The 15,804-nt window shown below is 40.0% G+C and overlaps 1 protein-coding gene across 6 annotated transcripts in view; it reads right to left on the minus strand.

Moving 5' to 3' along the window:
• The window catches only part of Tenm2 (teneurin transmembrane protein 2), a 935,290-nt gene that overhangs the window by 630,364 nt on the left and 289,122 nt on the right, over positions 1-15,804 (minus strand). The window contains exon 4 of one of the 6 annotated variants that reach the window (XM_012515975.1): positions 5,482-5,507. The exons of the other annotated variants lie outside the window; for them this stretch is intronic. Coding sequence (XP_012371429.1) covers positions 5,482-5,507 — 26 coding nt within the window. The remainder of the gene's footprint in view (positions 1-5,481; positions 5,508-15,804) is intronic. 6 annotated transcript variants of the gene reach the window in all.

A 15,804-nucleotide genomic window follows, 5' to 3' on the forward strand; every position in this document is an offset into this window, starting at 1 on the left:
AAGCGCTTATTCTGCTGAGCTATCTCCACAGCCTCACTCACGGCTCATTTTTGTAGGAGCAAAATATAATTATAGATAGCACCAGTAGAGTACACATGAGTTTAGGAGCCTTAAACTCAGCATTAGGGATCTACAACTTGCTAATTACTTGGTCAAAAGCAAAACAAAACTACCAATCAACAGCAAAAATAACCCCTATAATTTCCCAGTCTCAGAGACACCATAAGGATAATGTTTACTGTCCACTAATTCTTAAGGAAGAATCATGGTGATGAACAAACATTTCTAAACATGTGGAGTGAAGGGGACCCACACCACCCCCACACAATTCACAATAATTGGCTAATCTGAAGCAGAAATATTATTATAATAAAAATTCATATGAGTTGACAAAAATGTATGTTTTGTTCTGAAATGAGATAAAGTTGTTTAGGATGTTTATGAGATTGTCAGAAGCTTCATGCAGTTCTCATAAATTATAATTCCACTCTGGATTCCTCATTTGCATAAACATAACTAATAGGAGGATGCTGAATCTCCTCAGCGAGATAAAGAAAACACTTACTTCCAGTGGACGCCATCAAGGACAGGAAGTACACGCATAAGCAAGACACCCTCACCCACACTTTAGGAGGGCAGAGCTTGCTTCTGGGGAGATAGAAAAGAAGAGGGGGGCAGATGGGTAGATCCAAGCACAAAAAGTGAACATTATAGGCTGTGGTTTTGGGACTGTCCAGGTGACTTGCTTCCATGTTCTCAGCAGGCTGTGCAGCTTCTCGTTCGCTCTGGGATCCTCTCTCGGGGTGAACCATGCATCCTTAGTGATTTTGATGTGTTTCCCTGTTCCATACTCTAAGAAATCGCCAGATAGAAAAGTTATTTCCCATGGTCCTTTGCTTGTGACTCCAACCTGAAGCTGTTTTCTTCTTTCTGATTACAAAAGCAGAATAGTGTTTCCCTTGTTCTTCTTCTTAACAGATTTCCCAGCTTCACCTTTGTCTTCACAAGTCAATATGTCACAAGTATACAGTGACATCAACTGAGACACAGAAACTTGGAGTGCCGGAGTCTCCTTCTACACTGCTATAGCCTCACTGTGTGACCTTTGAGACACAAAAATGACCTTCAACTTCTCTTTGAGTAAAGGTGTGTCCCCTTACAAAATGTGAGAAACTGAAATGCAACTAATATAATGAAACAACTCACTGTGATCAAATATACCCTATGGCCAGGTACTGTGGATCTCCTACGAGGGTTCGTACATTTTCTACATTTGCTAATGTGTTTTTGTTTTTTAAATATAAAGCTTCTCATAGTCAGATACTACATTCCTGTGATTCACAGAAGAAGACTGGACAGCTTTGGCATCGCCAGCTAGAGCTGAGGTATAATGTCTAGCCCAGCAGCCCACTCTGGTCCTCTCACCTACTTCTTCACATGGAAGTAAGTTCAGGTGAAAGGACCCTGGCAACTCTGGATGTAATGCTGAAACTTTAAAAAAACTTGAATTTCTAGTTGATTTTCAATTGTGCTTTTATGTTGTAGCAAAAGCATTTTGCTATCCTGGAGTCACATAGATTTTAAAAAATAGTGACTTCTAGGTAAAATATTTTTACTACTTGCATTTTGAAAACATAATTCATAGGTTATTTACTCACTGAAATTTTTAAATCCTGTGTTAAAATTGCTACACTAATGCAACTTTTCCACAGGAATCCTAACTTACTCTTTAGAGAGAAAAAGGAGAAGTGTGATCATCTGTTATGTTTTCAAAATTACTGCACAACCCAGGCAGGGCACAAATGAAGTTTCCATATCACTCGCTTTTCTCAGTAGGGTCTGGTTTGGCTTCTGACATCACTGCATTACTGTTTGATGTTGGAGGAAATTTAACTTCAGTTACTAAAAGTCGTCCTCATCATCCAACTATGTGCCTCTGTCCTTTACTACGTGGATAACTCCTGACAAAATGAACATCTCTCATAGCCTCCCTTTCTTCATTTGCTAATGAGCAGGGACATAAGAATTATCATTCTCAGGGGCTCGCAGGTTAGCTCAGTTGTTCAGGTGCCTGTGCAGGCATACTCAGGCGCAGGAGACCTTGGTTGGATCCCCAGCTCCACATGCCTTATGTGACCCATGGTTGAGGCAGCCTGAGCCAGCCAGAAAAAGAAAAAAAAAATACTTCTCAACTCTTTGAGACTGGGTGTGGTGGCACACTCCTGTTATCCCAGCTCTTGGGAGCCTGTAAACAGGTGAATCACTATGAGTGATTCACTATGATTTTCTAAAAAATAGAAAAAAAAAAAAGAATTCTCATTCTCACAGGGTGGGTGGACCAATGAAGGAATATATAGCGCCTCCCCCATAGCCGAATCACAACAACTACTATTCTCTGAGTGCAGAGTATCCTTACAGTAACCCTGGGAGGTACAACTTATCAAATAAATCCCCTGGATAAGAAATGACTAGCCCAGGCTTATGGAGTAGTGGAGTTAAGCACCTGAATAAGTACAATCTCCTATCAGAACTTGGTTTACAGGTAGCCCTTCACAGTCGGTAGTTGCTATTAGTTTTAATAATGATATTATTTTTATAGCCAGCACTGACTCTCCCATACATGTGTCCACCTGTTCAAACTGCCACGGGAGTAGTGTTTTTATTCATAACCTCATTGCCTTAGCTGCAGTTCACATTTTGCAATTATGTACCTAGAGTAAATGTGTCTATTTTTGTTACTGGAAATTCTCCAATGGACACTTCCATTTCTGAACAAGCCTCTTGAAGATTTTCCAAACGCTACCATGTGGAAAACCTTAGAGTTGAATGCTGCCACGCTTGTCATTTGATGGTCTCATGTCATCTAGGAGGTCAAAGAGAAGTCATATATTAAAGTTCCCCTCAAAACATTCAGTTCGTCAAGGCTGTGCTACGTAAATGTAGCATGCTTGTAGTCAATGTATGATAACAGTTTGTCAAATACAATTCACTGAGTCCTATTGAAATTAATGAAGGGTGTAAAAATGACAGCCATCTGACATATTTCAAATTTCAATTTGACATTTACAACCTTTTAAAGTTATTTTTAAATGCAGCAGTGTTTAAAATGTATTGAATATATCATATGCCACTAAGCCACCGCTGGCTGATCAGGTATGTAGCCATGGAAATTAACACGGGGACACATTCTCCAGTCTTCAAAACAATAAAGCCTGCTTAGACATACAGAGAAGAAGGGGCAGTCTCTGATGAAAACTAAACAAATGCCACCTTCTACCTGTCTTTTGTTTGGGGGTGGGCCACAGGTTCATTTCCATGAAAATGAACGTCTTGACAGCAGCTCTGCTGTAGTTGGAAATGTCCTTGTCACAAGCTTAGTAATGAGGGGAGCAGAGGCAAAGGGCAGTGGACAGTGAGGACCAGCTGCATTTAGGAAGCTGTTGTGTGGCTGCTGCTGCTGGTGTGTGTGTGTGTGTGTGTCTGGGTAGAGGATGTAAAAACAAACAAAAACTAGCACACTGAGATGCTTAGCACTTGTGTTCCAATCTCACCTCCAAATAAGCCTTCCAAATTTCTGATTTTGGATATGAGGTGGTACCTTCATTGGGTATTTGTGTGTGGAGTGGAGAGTCGGACCACTAGGTTGGTAAAGGGGACAACATTCCTTCAGAGTGTTGGAACATGGTACAAAACGGAAACTTCCATCATTTGTTATGCTTACAACATTTTTGTACTTTTGACCTGAAAAATTCATATGTGGGGGCCTGGGATATAGCGTAGGGGCCCAATGCCTCCCTGGCAAGAGCAATGTCCTGAGTTTGATTCCTGGTACCAAGAAAAGAATCGTAAGTGGAAACTTACTTTCCAATGTGCTACTAGGAGTTAGAATTGGGTCCTGAGGGAGGAGTCCTTCTAAATGGGATTAGTGCCATTTTAAAAAAGAAACTTCAGGGAGCTGCCCTTCTCCTTTACCACATGAGGGCAGAGCTAGAGGGAGCCATCAAGAAGCAGGGAGCAGGCCCTCCTCATGCCAAACAGGCCAGCACCTTGACCTTGGACTTCCCAGCCTCTACAACTGTGAGAAATAAATTTCTGTTGTTTAACAGCGAGTTGGTTTATGGTATTTTCTTATAGTAGCCAAAGTGGACTAAAGCACCATCTACTCACCATGTTAAATCCCTCCAGACTCTATTGACAAACTCTTGACCTGAACATCGTAACACGGCAACAATGCTTAAGCAGTATGTGCGCAGAGGGTCGGGTCTCAGAGAGGGGGATGGGCTTGTTAAGCACTGCGTGCAGGCAGCCCTGGAACAATCTCCTGCTTTCCGTTAGCAGGGCTGTGTGCTCTAGGGAGATGCCCAAGGGGCCAGGCCAAGTGCCTCCCCTGGACTCTACACCTTTGTTTCAGCCATGCTTGATCCTCATGGATCAGTTTTATAGACCACCGCATAAAAGAAAACCCAACACCAAAAGAAGAAGAAATAGAGACATTAGTAATGTCAAATACCACCCTGATCAGAGTTACGGAGAGTCAACCAGTGACAGTGAGTGGAAGAAAGGGTAGAACCTGGCAAGGCCAACCCCTGGATAGTAGTACAAGGTTTCTGTGAAGGTGGATATTTTAGGAACAGTAGGGATGAGCAGGTGCAAAGCAGGTGACTGTTGCTGTTTATGAAATTACTCAGACTAAAGAAGCAAACAGACTGATTCCATTCATTTTTTTCATAGGTGATGCCAGGGCTCGGGTCTCTGTGTCACAGAGTATGATGAGTGAGTAAACTCGTAAACAACTGTCTCTTTCTGAATCAGAGAGTTTAACACATTCAACTTTCCTCCTACAAAGATCTGAGGAGGTTTAAAAGAAGAATCCGTCACAGCAACCCTCTTTTTGGTGAAAGAGACAATGATGGTAACTAAAATAGCCAATGGAAATGAAACATCATGAGCATCTACAACCTTTAATCCAAGACTTTTGGAACAAATCAAGAAAGAAATCACACAGTTAGCATCTGTTTCATTCCACTTCACCTTTTGAAAGTTCATCACTCCCTCTTATTACGTCACCAACAAAAGTGAAGTCACAAGAAGCCAGTGACACTGTGGTGTAGGAAGAAAAATATATTTCATCTCTGCCCGTTGGTGTTCGGTGGCATAGTAGTCCTAAAGCCCTTGAAATCTGCAGGGCTAAGAGCATCACTTGATGGGTGTGTGCTAATTAGATGAATGATGGCTTGGGTCCTAGATAGTTTCAGGGTGGGAGTTGTTCCTCAGAAAGGCTAAAGCAGGATTATAAGACTGACTTGCACAACTCAACCCCCAAGAGCTGAGAAAGGCAGAGGGACTTATGGCTGCCAATGGGATCACACTTGTCTACAGGGTGGAGACTACATAGAGGACTGGAAAGGGTTAGGAAGCTTTTGGATCATTGCCCACGTGGGCTACACAGCAGCAAAGCTCCTGATTCCTTAGAGCCCATACCTTCCAGACCTTCACTCAGATTCTTACTAACTCCTGAAGGAGGGTTCAGGGAAGAAAGATGAACAGCGTGGAAAGAGAGTTATGAAAGATTAAATGTGTAGCCAACACAGCAGTCATTCAAATTGTTTAAACTTTATTAGGCATCCTGATATCATTGACACTGTGGGGTTGAATCCACAGGACTGGACTAGAAATATTTTATCTGTGTCATCCTGCGGGGGCGGGGGGAGCTTTCACAATTCTGTTTTGTAATCTCAAAAGTGGGAATAGTCATGCATAGCGAGCTCACCTTAGAGAGTTCTTAAGGCCGATTATGAGAAATTCTATGAATGAAACTTAGACTACAGTGCACATCGTGACATCTATATGATGGAGGATATGGTTATAAAGACAACTCACCCCCATTAAAATGATTTCCTAAAAATTCATGGCAAGCATGATGGGTTTACTAGTGAATAGCAAGGAATAGGTACATGGATTTTGATTTTTAAAATATATTTAATTTCGAGAACAGATAGCCTCACCTCAACTGAACATGAAGCTCTTGCCTGTTTGACCACAAAGAAATGACAGCAGCCACTAAAGAGAACAGTCACTGGAACAATTACAATTTGTTTCCTCTGCCAAGAGAAGACACCCAGGTATCCCAACAGATAAGCTTTCTCTGCCTCTTTCTCTCCAGCAAAGCACAAAAGCATTTTCAAGAAACACTGGACAACTGTCCAAAAAATTATGTTTTGGTTTTTTGCAAATCCGTGGGCTCCTGTGAGACACAAAGCAACAAGCGCTAGTCCATTAGTATGACAGGTAGCACTCTTACTAACAACTGCTTTTTACTCCCTCTGACAAATGTGCTCGGTGCCATGGCTGACGTTTGTGTGGTAATCAGGAGTGATGGAGAGGGGACGTCGGCGCAGCCGAAAGTGCCCCCCGATTTAATGTGAACGATTTGTCAAACGTGCTGTGATAGCAATGCTGTCAGACCCGGGAAGAGAAGCACTCTGTCATCTTTGCGCCAACCAAGGTCACTTTGGCAAGGAGAGGAGGGCTCTTGCCAGTGAAATTTTCATGTTTATTGGTGATGCGCATGGCCTACTTTCACAAGTTGTTTTTCCTTCTATCAACAGATAACCATCTCAGGGTTTGGAGACACTCCTTTGGAGAGATGCCTGCTGCAGGGGACAGTCCCTTGGGTGAGCTACTTGGCATCACCAAATGCCAAAAATCTAAGGTCAGAAATATAAAAGACAAGACTCCGTGCAAACCAAATACACCGCGTGGCCTTGTGTGTGGCTGGTACAGCTAGCTCACATTATGAATTTCAAATAAATTGTTGACACTATTAGATAAGAAGGATTGTATTAGATAAAAGGATTGTGTGGTATGAATTGAGTTTATTCTATGACCTTCTGAGTATTAATTTGTACAGACCACCCAAAGAGCCAGGGGTTAGATGTGATCATCATGAAAAGGTCTCCATATGTTGGTTAATTTTTTTTAAATTGAAAAAGTAGGTACAAGATAAAGAAGATTTTTTTTGTTATTAGTAAAATGAACCTCATATCTACATGCAGTTGACTTAGACACCTTTGTTGCATATTCTCATCAGATTCTTTCATCCCTTACTCATTACACTGGGCAGATATCTGAGGATGAACTGGACACAAACAGAGCAGGGACCAGCTGATGGAATTTTGTATCCTTCCTGTCTCCAATAGCATCTGTTCAGTAAATATTTATAGCAAAAAATGGCTACAATTTATAGAAGCAAATGCAAGAAAATGTAGTGAAAGGAAATAAAGATCCCTTCAGAGGTGAACACTGCCAACCTAGTACTGGGACAGCAATGCGTGTTTGTCGTGTACATCATGGTTTAGATGATGGGAGGAACAGCCTATAGCTTCAAAAAATGACAGAAAGGAATATGGGCGGAGAGTATCCAGGCCAGACTGAGTACACAGGCAAAATCCAGACCCAAAAATAGGTTTTCTTTTTACCAATCCACGTTAGTGTATGAAATCATTACTGTTTTGTTTCTGCTGTTCTTTTTAACTGGTTACTAATTCTTCAGTATCAGGAGTTTTTACCAAAAGCCTTGTATTTTGGATTCTTGGGATGAAGTGGGGCAATTGGGCAGTGCTGAACTGCCATGCCCAGCTGCCTTTTCAATGGGCATTCTGTCTCTGGCTTTCCAGTCCTAAGAGTCTAATGCCAGCTGCCATTTATCATCATGTTTGCACAATTACTTTTCTAATCGCAGAGAGATAGTCCCCTCTACCATGTCTCAATCAAAAGTGGCTCAGAGAACAGAATGAAGGACTGACTGATAGGTATTTTTTTTCACAGAATTGGCCTCCTCTTCCCTCATTTATAGGAGCTGCCTGGGTCCTACGGGTATTGGCATTTGTGGCACTGTATCTAGGGCCTACTCTCGTCTGCTTTCCTGATATTTTCAAGATAGCAGGTGCTCTCATTCTGGGCTTCCAACATGCCAACCTCTGAAAGCGTTAGTGTATAAAACTTACACTGCTGATTTCATTTGAATTTACTCTTTAAACACAGAAAGGGGGTTAATTAAGATGAAGACGATTTACTGTGATGCATTAAGGATGACTGACTCATCTGATAGTTGTAATTTAGGTAATCTTTAGTACAGCTAATAACATTGTCCTCTTGACAGTGAGATGCAGGTGAGAACATGAAGCTTACAGAAAACAACATCACTAGCGGGATGAAGAGCCAGGCCCAGTGAGGATGAAAATTCTTCATCTCATACGATAGGGCCAGAACATTCATACTGGATCAAAGGTCCCTCAGTGACTCTAATGCACAGCCAGGGCTGAGATCTATTGTTGATGCTATGGAATGAATATCTGTATCATTCCAGATCCATACTCTGAAGTCTTGAACCATCCTGTCATGGTCTCAGGAGGTCTTCGTTCTCTTGTTTGCCCTAAGAGAATACAGGAAGAAGGCAACAGTCTGTAAGCCACAGTGTACTCCCATCAAGGACCACACTTACTATCATCCTGGCCTTGGATTTCAAGGCTCCAGACCTGCAGAAAATAAATGTCTAAAGCATCTAGCCTATGGCACGTTGTTACAGCACCTGAGCTGACTAATGCACTTGGAGTCTGGCTTTCCTCTTGCCACAAGCTCGCAGATTAAAGCAGTGCAAATGCAGATGGTGAAAAGTCCAAGGCAGGCATGAAAGACACAGGTATTGGTAACAAATTGGGATTTGTTCCAACTGGGCCTCAGGGGACTGCACCTTTAGTCAGGGATTCAACAAACTACATATTGATTATCTGTCTGTCTGTCTATCTATCTATCTATCTATCTACCTATCAAAGTAGCACTTTCTAAGTATGAAAATACATGAGAATCCTATGGGGGATTTTTGAACACTTCTCTGGGCCTTCTTGCCTGAGAACCAGAACTCCTGGGCTGACAGCCAGATATGGATTTTCTGTGTGTGCTGGGAATTGAACTCAGAACCTTGTTCTTGCCAGGCAAGCACGGTACCACTGAGCTATATCCCCAGCCAGACATAAATATTTTAATGAATCTCTTTCCATGATTCTGATGTGGTCCCCAGGAAAGAACTCCTTTAATAAACAATAGAGAGACAGCTAGAGGTCATAATCTAGGAAACCCTGTATGGATAGAATAGCTACTCATTATACCTAGTACCCAACTGCATGCAGTTATAGTAAGAAAGTGTTGACATACTAAACATTTATGTAGGTGTTATTCAAATCTGAGTTCTCATTAGAGAGCTGCCCTGGATTGGATGTAGAAACTAACTTCCCATATAAGATCTACTCTACCCAATGAAGAGAAGGACTTATTCAACATAGATGCCTCAAATTTGCACACAAGTGGTCTAATTACCCTCAGTAGCAGTAAATCCAGAGAAACACTTTTCAGCAGGGACATAAGGCTGTATTTAAACAGAGCATTTTGGGATGAATAGTTTTTCACTGGCCTTTTATGATAATGAGGTTTATTTTACCCAATACTGCTGAGAGATAAAATGTTCTCAATGCTGAACATTTATGTTTTTTTTTTCATATCCCTATATCAAGTATATAGACAAAAGCCGATTCTTAGTAGGTTCTTAACATCCTGTGATGAAGAATGTAAAAGAGAATATAAAATATAGAACACTGCCTTTTCTTTGCTGTAGTTTATTCAAACCAGAGCCTTCAGCATATAAATATGAACACAGAGCCGAGATGTTCTACTTAAAGTCCTTTCATGACTGGCCACGACCTGAGGCAGAAACTAGAAAACGCTCTGTATACTTTAAAGCATATGCATAATCTGTCCTGGACATCTTAGATTTCATCTCTCACTGCACTGACAAGGGATGACCTTGTCATTAATTATAGTTCAAAGAACACACCTTGTCTCACACTGCTAAGTGCTTCATCAAGCTATGCTGCACCGTCTGGAATATATCTTACTATTTGCTTCCATAGCAGCCTTCCAGTTTTGGCTCCATGAAATCTTTCTTAATCTGTCCAGTAGAATTGATCATTCTATCTCCCTTTGCATTGTTGGCAGATTTCATTCATGGTGCTTTCATCATTTTATGCCACTTTATAGCTGTGTATCTTTCCTTGCTAATAGTCTACACACCACTTTAAGCTTTGTTTTTGGTTTACTGATGGCCCTGGTATTTGCCACATGACCTGGGTCATTACACATGCCCACCAGTGACAATCTGAATGAAATCACTGATGTGTCATTCCCATCCTCATGCCCCAGGTGTCAGGAATGTAGTTTAGATGACTTACTCCATCTTACACAAGGAACGTGGGACAGGAGCTTGAAACAAGAAGCTTTAAGTCCTAATCCCAGACAAGAAGTTATTTTTAGACACAGAGAACTACTAGGTACCTGCTTCAAAATAAAGTTGCCCTAAAAGATAAACAGTGACAAAAAAGATAAAGAGACTAAGCCTCTCATAGCAAAGTCTCATGATGATCATTCAAACCATACTATAGAAATGATCCCTGAAAGTGTAGCTGTAAAAGGCTCAAGTCAACAACCTCTGACATTGCCAGTCTTATGGAAAACCCACTACTATTATGGACTACCAAACTATATTGGAATATTTTACTGAATTCACACACCTACAATATTTAAATGACAATGGAATACCGTTCTCTGACAAAACTAAACAAAAAAAGGGGATACAAATAAATGACCAGTTTGTATCTGTATATTCAAAATAGTTAGGATAGATATACAGCTGCATTCTCTTAATTGAATGAATAGAAAGATTTGTTATAAAAGTGTTTGTGGACAGGATATCATGTTTGCATCTTGTACTATGATTAACCACTAAGACAACAATATGCAATGTATTAATTATTGAAACTGTGCTAGTAATTGGTTTTGAAACTATCTCATTGCTATTTGTTTCTCAATAAAATTATTAAACAAAACAAACCAACAAGGATCTCCAATACTGATTTACAATATAAAAGAGAAAACTGAAAAAGAATTCTCCTCTCCTATTTTGTTGTGCAAATGGCAATTCACTAACTAGTCACAATAACTAACTTTAAAATTAAAGGCTAACAGTAAAGGCAGAAGGTATTTTATCTGCTGTAGTTTTAATTGCAGAGTATGGACTCATTTTTTGCTCGTGCCCTCTGACAATATTTCTTGAACACCTAGAATGTGCCAGATACTACTTTAGTTATAAACAGCATTGATATACATTGCTCTGAGTTTCATAGTTTTGAAATTTTTTTCCTTTTAAATATTTTTTTGAGTTAAGTAGTATAAGAAAATCAGAAATAAGGATAGTACTACTTTATTTTGCTCTAATTAGAAGTCTCAGTAAGTGTGTCCTGCTCTAACAGGTAGCGCTTTGAGCCTCATTCACAAAAAAGTTCAAAACACAGAGACTTGGGTTAAACAGTGCCCCAGAACAATTCAATGAAGTTTATAATAGAAAATGAAATGCTTTTTTAAAATTTTTCTTTGATGTTCACACTGTGATGCTCTCATCTTTCTGTTTTCAAACTGGCAAGTGTTCTGCCCTCAGCACAGCTTGGGGATGGATTTGCTTGCTGTCGCCCCCACATCTCCATTGATGAAGAAAAGGCCAGGCCACAGTTTCAACTTCTTTGTTTCTGTTTCATACAATGGCTGTACAGTCTGAAGGAATACTCTCAAGGATCCTGCAAGGATCTCTTAACGCAGGCACTATCTTTACTCTGAGAAATGGTCTGGGATACCCAGAAAATAACACTGGCATACTCTCAAAATACAGGGCATTAAACAATCCAAGGAAACACTGTTGGCCTGAGTTTCACAGATAAAGCCAGAAATAACATTATCTCCTCCCCATAGCTAAGGGCAATTGAGAAATCCTAGAGGCTATAACTCATCCACAAGAAGGGCAAGATGACATTCTGAGTTGTTCAGCATCTAGTGACACTTGAGCTTCTACACCTCCTTTCACATCACTCTTTTTGGTACCTTAGCCAATGGATTTTCTTTGAGTTCTGAGATTTGAAAATCTAACATGTCAGAGTCATATACCTATCTCACAATCCTTCTCCTTAATGCCCCCTGTGAAATTCTCGTATAGCTCTTCCTGCAGCAGACTCTTTCTTTCACCCAAGTATCATTTAGTACATCCTGAATTTGGGGAGAACTTCCAAGACCGTGACCTTTCTCTTCAAGGGAGATTGGCTCACGGTGGTTACTATGACTCTACATTTGTTTATTTTCTGTCCTTTGTTTCTATGAAATTTCTCTGGCCCTTATGAATTTATTTGGTCACCTTCCATGCCCCACTGTCTGACAAGTTATAAATTCTATTTATTGATGTTTCTTTTCTATTTTCTTTATTCTCTCTCTCTCCCTTTCTGTCTGTGCCTGGGCCTGGGTCATCTGTCTGCCTGTCTCAAATTCTCCGTAATGACAAACTAGAAAAAACAATGCTTCCTAGGCATTTAGATCCTATCAGTGGAAAAGCACATATGAATTTACCCGGGTGTAAATGTATTCATGAGGAGACGTGTTGTTCTGCAGTGGATTGGGCAAGTTACCTTCCTCTCAGCAACACTCCCTTCTTCCTTTAGCCTCTGCCCCAAAGCTGACTTGACCTAGAACTCAGTCTTCAGCAGAAATTGATAGAGAAATATTTTTTTCTTTGCTTGGCCCTTATCAATAAAAAAAAAAAATACAGATGGTGAGACAATGTGAAGGCTTGAGCCCCTGTGGCGAGGTGACGCACACACGTCATCTTTCTGCCTTACAGATGGCCAGCAGTGGGCGTCATTGAGGCTCTGAGTTAAAGGTCCTAGATAGCAACTGGAAAGAAGGAGGAGCAGAAGATTGCTTGGCTCAGTTTTCTTTCTCTGGCGAGAAACAGAATGAGAAACCAACAAGCAACAGCTGAGGAATGTAAGGCCTCCAGCCCTTGATAATTTTCAATACTACAAACTGCAGGGTAGAGAAATCGAGAGCTTAAAGCTCTGAAGGAAGGAAATCTGACAGCAGCTCTAATGATCATGGGAATGCGCATGGCCACGGAGGGCCATGCTTCCTGGCAGCCACGGCTACCTTCTCCCCTCTTTGCTTTAGGTCCACAACACACTCTCCTTCCTGTCTTTTGAGCTCACTCCCTTTCCTCGCCCTCTTTCTTGCATTCTTCTCTAATGCTGGTTTCCTCTGTCTCTCTGTTTCTGTTTCTCTCTCTCAGTACCTAACATCAAGAAATACATGTACACTTAGGAATGAGAAATTGGCTGCGGTAGAGTGATATCAAATACAAGTCTGGGAGAAAATGTGTTTGAAATTCTTACTAAACAGCAACATAAGCTAAAGGAGAAGATTTATGGTAATGAATCATATTAATCAACTAAATTAATATATCATTTCAGTGATTCATAGAGTAACAATAACAAATAAGAAATTGGATTTAAAAATATCCTTACCAGGTACAGAAATACAGACATAAATTAAAGATTAATTTGTAACCTACTCACACCCAAAAATCAAGGACATCATTTCATCATTTCTTATCAAATATGCAAAAGTGCAGTCTGTCCCATGGGATTTTCTGGCTTTTAAAAAGTGCTCTTTGTAGCTCAGGGAGTAAATAAAATACACTTGTACTTACCCTGCTCTGCTTTTACACTGCAGCTGAGCTGCGTACATTTTCCAGTTTAAAGTACATACAAGTAGGTGTGGACATGCCTGGCTTTGTCAAGAGGATTGCTAAGCGTTTCAGGCCAACGTGAGCTACACAGTAAGTTCAAGACCAGCCTGAAGTACACAGGGAGACCTGACCTCAAAACAGTAGATACAAGCAATAATATATTTTAGAACAGTATTGTCCAATATGGCCACTGCTTGTGTGGCTGCTCAAATGTAAGTGTAAATTGATTAAATTATGGAAAATTAAAAATTCCATTCCTCAGCCACACTCACTACATTGTAGATTCTCCACAGCTAAATTGAGCTAATGCGTACTATCTTGGAAAATCTAGATTTGGAACATTTCCATCATTGTGGAAAATTCTACTGAACCCGCGTCAAAGGCAAATATTTATTATTCAGCAGGTACCGAGGAGTCACCAGCCACACCTGAGCCACGTCGCTATTGTTTCACACTCTTCTGTTAATTTGATTCACTGGTAAAATTACAACGTTCTCTCCTAAAAGTTGCATGAATACGTCACAAAAGCAAGGATTTTCTGCTTTGCTTTCCATGTCATTTCAGAGCCTGGTGAACATCTTTGCACAAAGCTGACACATAAAAAATATATGTTGAATGACTTCATGATGGCACTAATGTCAAATGAAGATATCAAGTAGTCAAAATAAAGGTATATTGAAGAAAAAAAATTATGGAGAGAAAATGTCATTTTATTACCGATAAAGATATGTGCCTGTTTTCCTGTTTTATCTGCTTAGGAAAGAATTCACTTGTCCAGAAATCAGTCCCACCCTTAACATATGTGGATCTTTTTGCCTAGATGAGCAAATTAACCCTAACCGTATCAGCGGAGGAAACTGTGAAATTAATTGTGTTGACACGGACTTGGGCAGAAAACAGTTAACCCGGCATGACAGGGTGATGATAGTGACTGAAAACTCCCAGGCCCTCGAGAAAGAGTTGTTTTCATCTCATTACGTCTGCCTTGATAATTGCAACCAACTCATCAGCCCTTGGTTGAACACCACATATAATCACTTTCCTGCATATTTTTTTTGAAGGAGGAAGCATAATAAGGTAAAATCTGAGGACTAATTTATGACATTTGTGAATCTATTTTCAGGAAAAGACAAACTACACTGCAGTAGGGACAGACTAAAATTCTCTTTTAAGTAGGGAGAGATTTTTTGAGAATAAACTACAAACACTTAATACCTGCTTTATTAAAGACTTTCTAATTTACCATCTAAATTCATCTCCTTTAACTTAAGATGACTGGAAGAATGCACAAGTTACTGAAAGAATGTACAAATCCTACAACCGGGTAAATGCATAGATAAACATTAAATAGAGGCACACACAATAACAGAGAATATATATGAAGAAGTTATCAAATACATTTGAATATTAAAAGGTCTGTGGACTAAAATAGCCATGGAAGGACTTTTCCCTCTCTCTCTCTCTATCTATCTATCTATCTATCTATCTATCTATCTATCTATATGCAAATGCAAAGGAAATAATAAAGGTTTAATGCTGTTCTCAATCACCTCCCTGAACTTTTTTCTCGGCAATTAATATGTCAGGGATCACAAGATCATTTTGCTAATCAAAAAACAGTCAACCACTGAAAAATAACACCAAATCTCCGAGCTAAACCCAACACAAAATCAATGCAACAAACAAATAAATTCCAACAAAACCATTTGGCTATATTCTATTTTGGGTCATAGTACCTACAAATATGATTGAATAAGATTATGAACAACATAGTCACTGTGCTTACCCAGAAGCACTTAAAACAAAAAAAGCAGGTTTCTAAGCTTTGCCACAAGTGCCACCAAATTGTTCCCATGGCCAGTGTTTACATGATGGAATCAATGATCAACTGGAAATTCTTAACTTTAAGTGGGTAACAGTGACCAGAACAATCATATTAGAGTTATATGGAGTTACACTTGAGACTTATAGGGCTTAATTTAAATTATGGAACATGGGTTTGTTGGGGTGGTGCTGTAAAATAATCAATCATCCTGGAAATTGGGAATGTGCATTTATTTGTAAACTTCCCAATTACAAAGCCTCATGTCAGTCCTCTTTTTCTGCCCTTGATCACTTATTGTTCTAGTAAC

This window comes from Octodon degus, unplaced genomic scaffold, assembly GCF_000260255.1.
Source record: "Octodon degus isolate 3935 unplaced genomic scaffold, OctDeg1.0 scaffold00085, whole genome shotgun sequence".
In the NCBI taxonomy this organism is placed as follows: Eukaryota; Metazoa; Chordata; class Mammalia; order Rodentia; family Octodontidae; genus Octodon; species Octodon degus.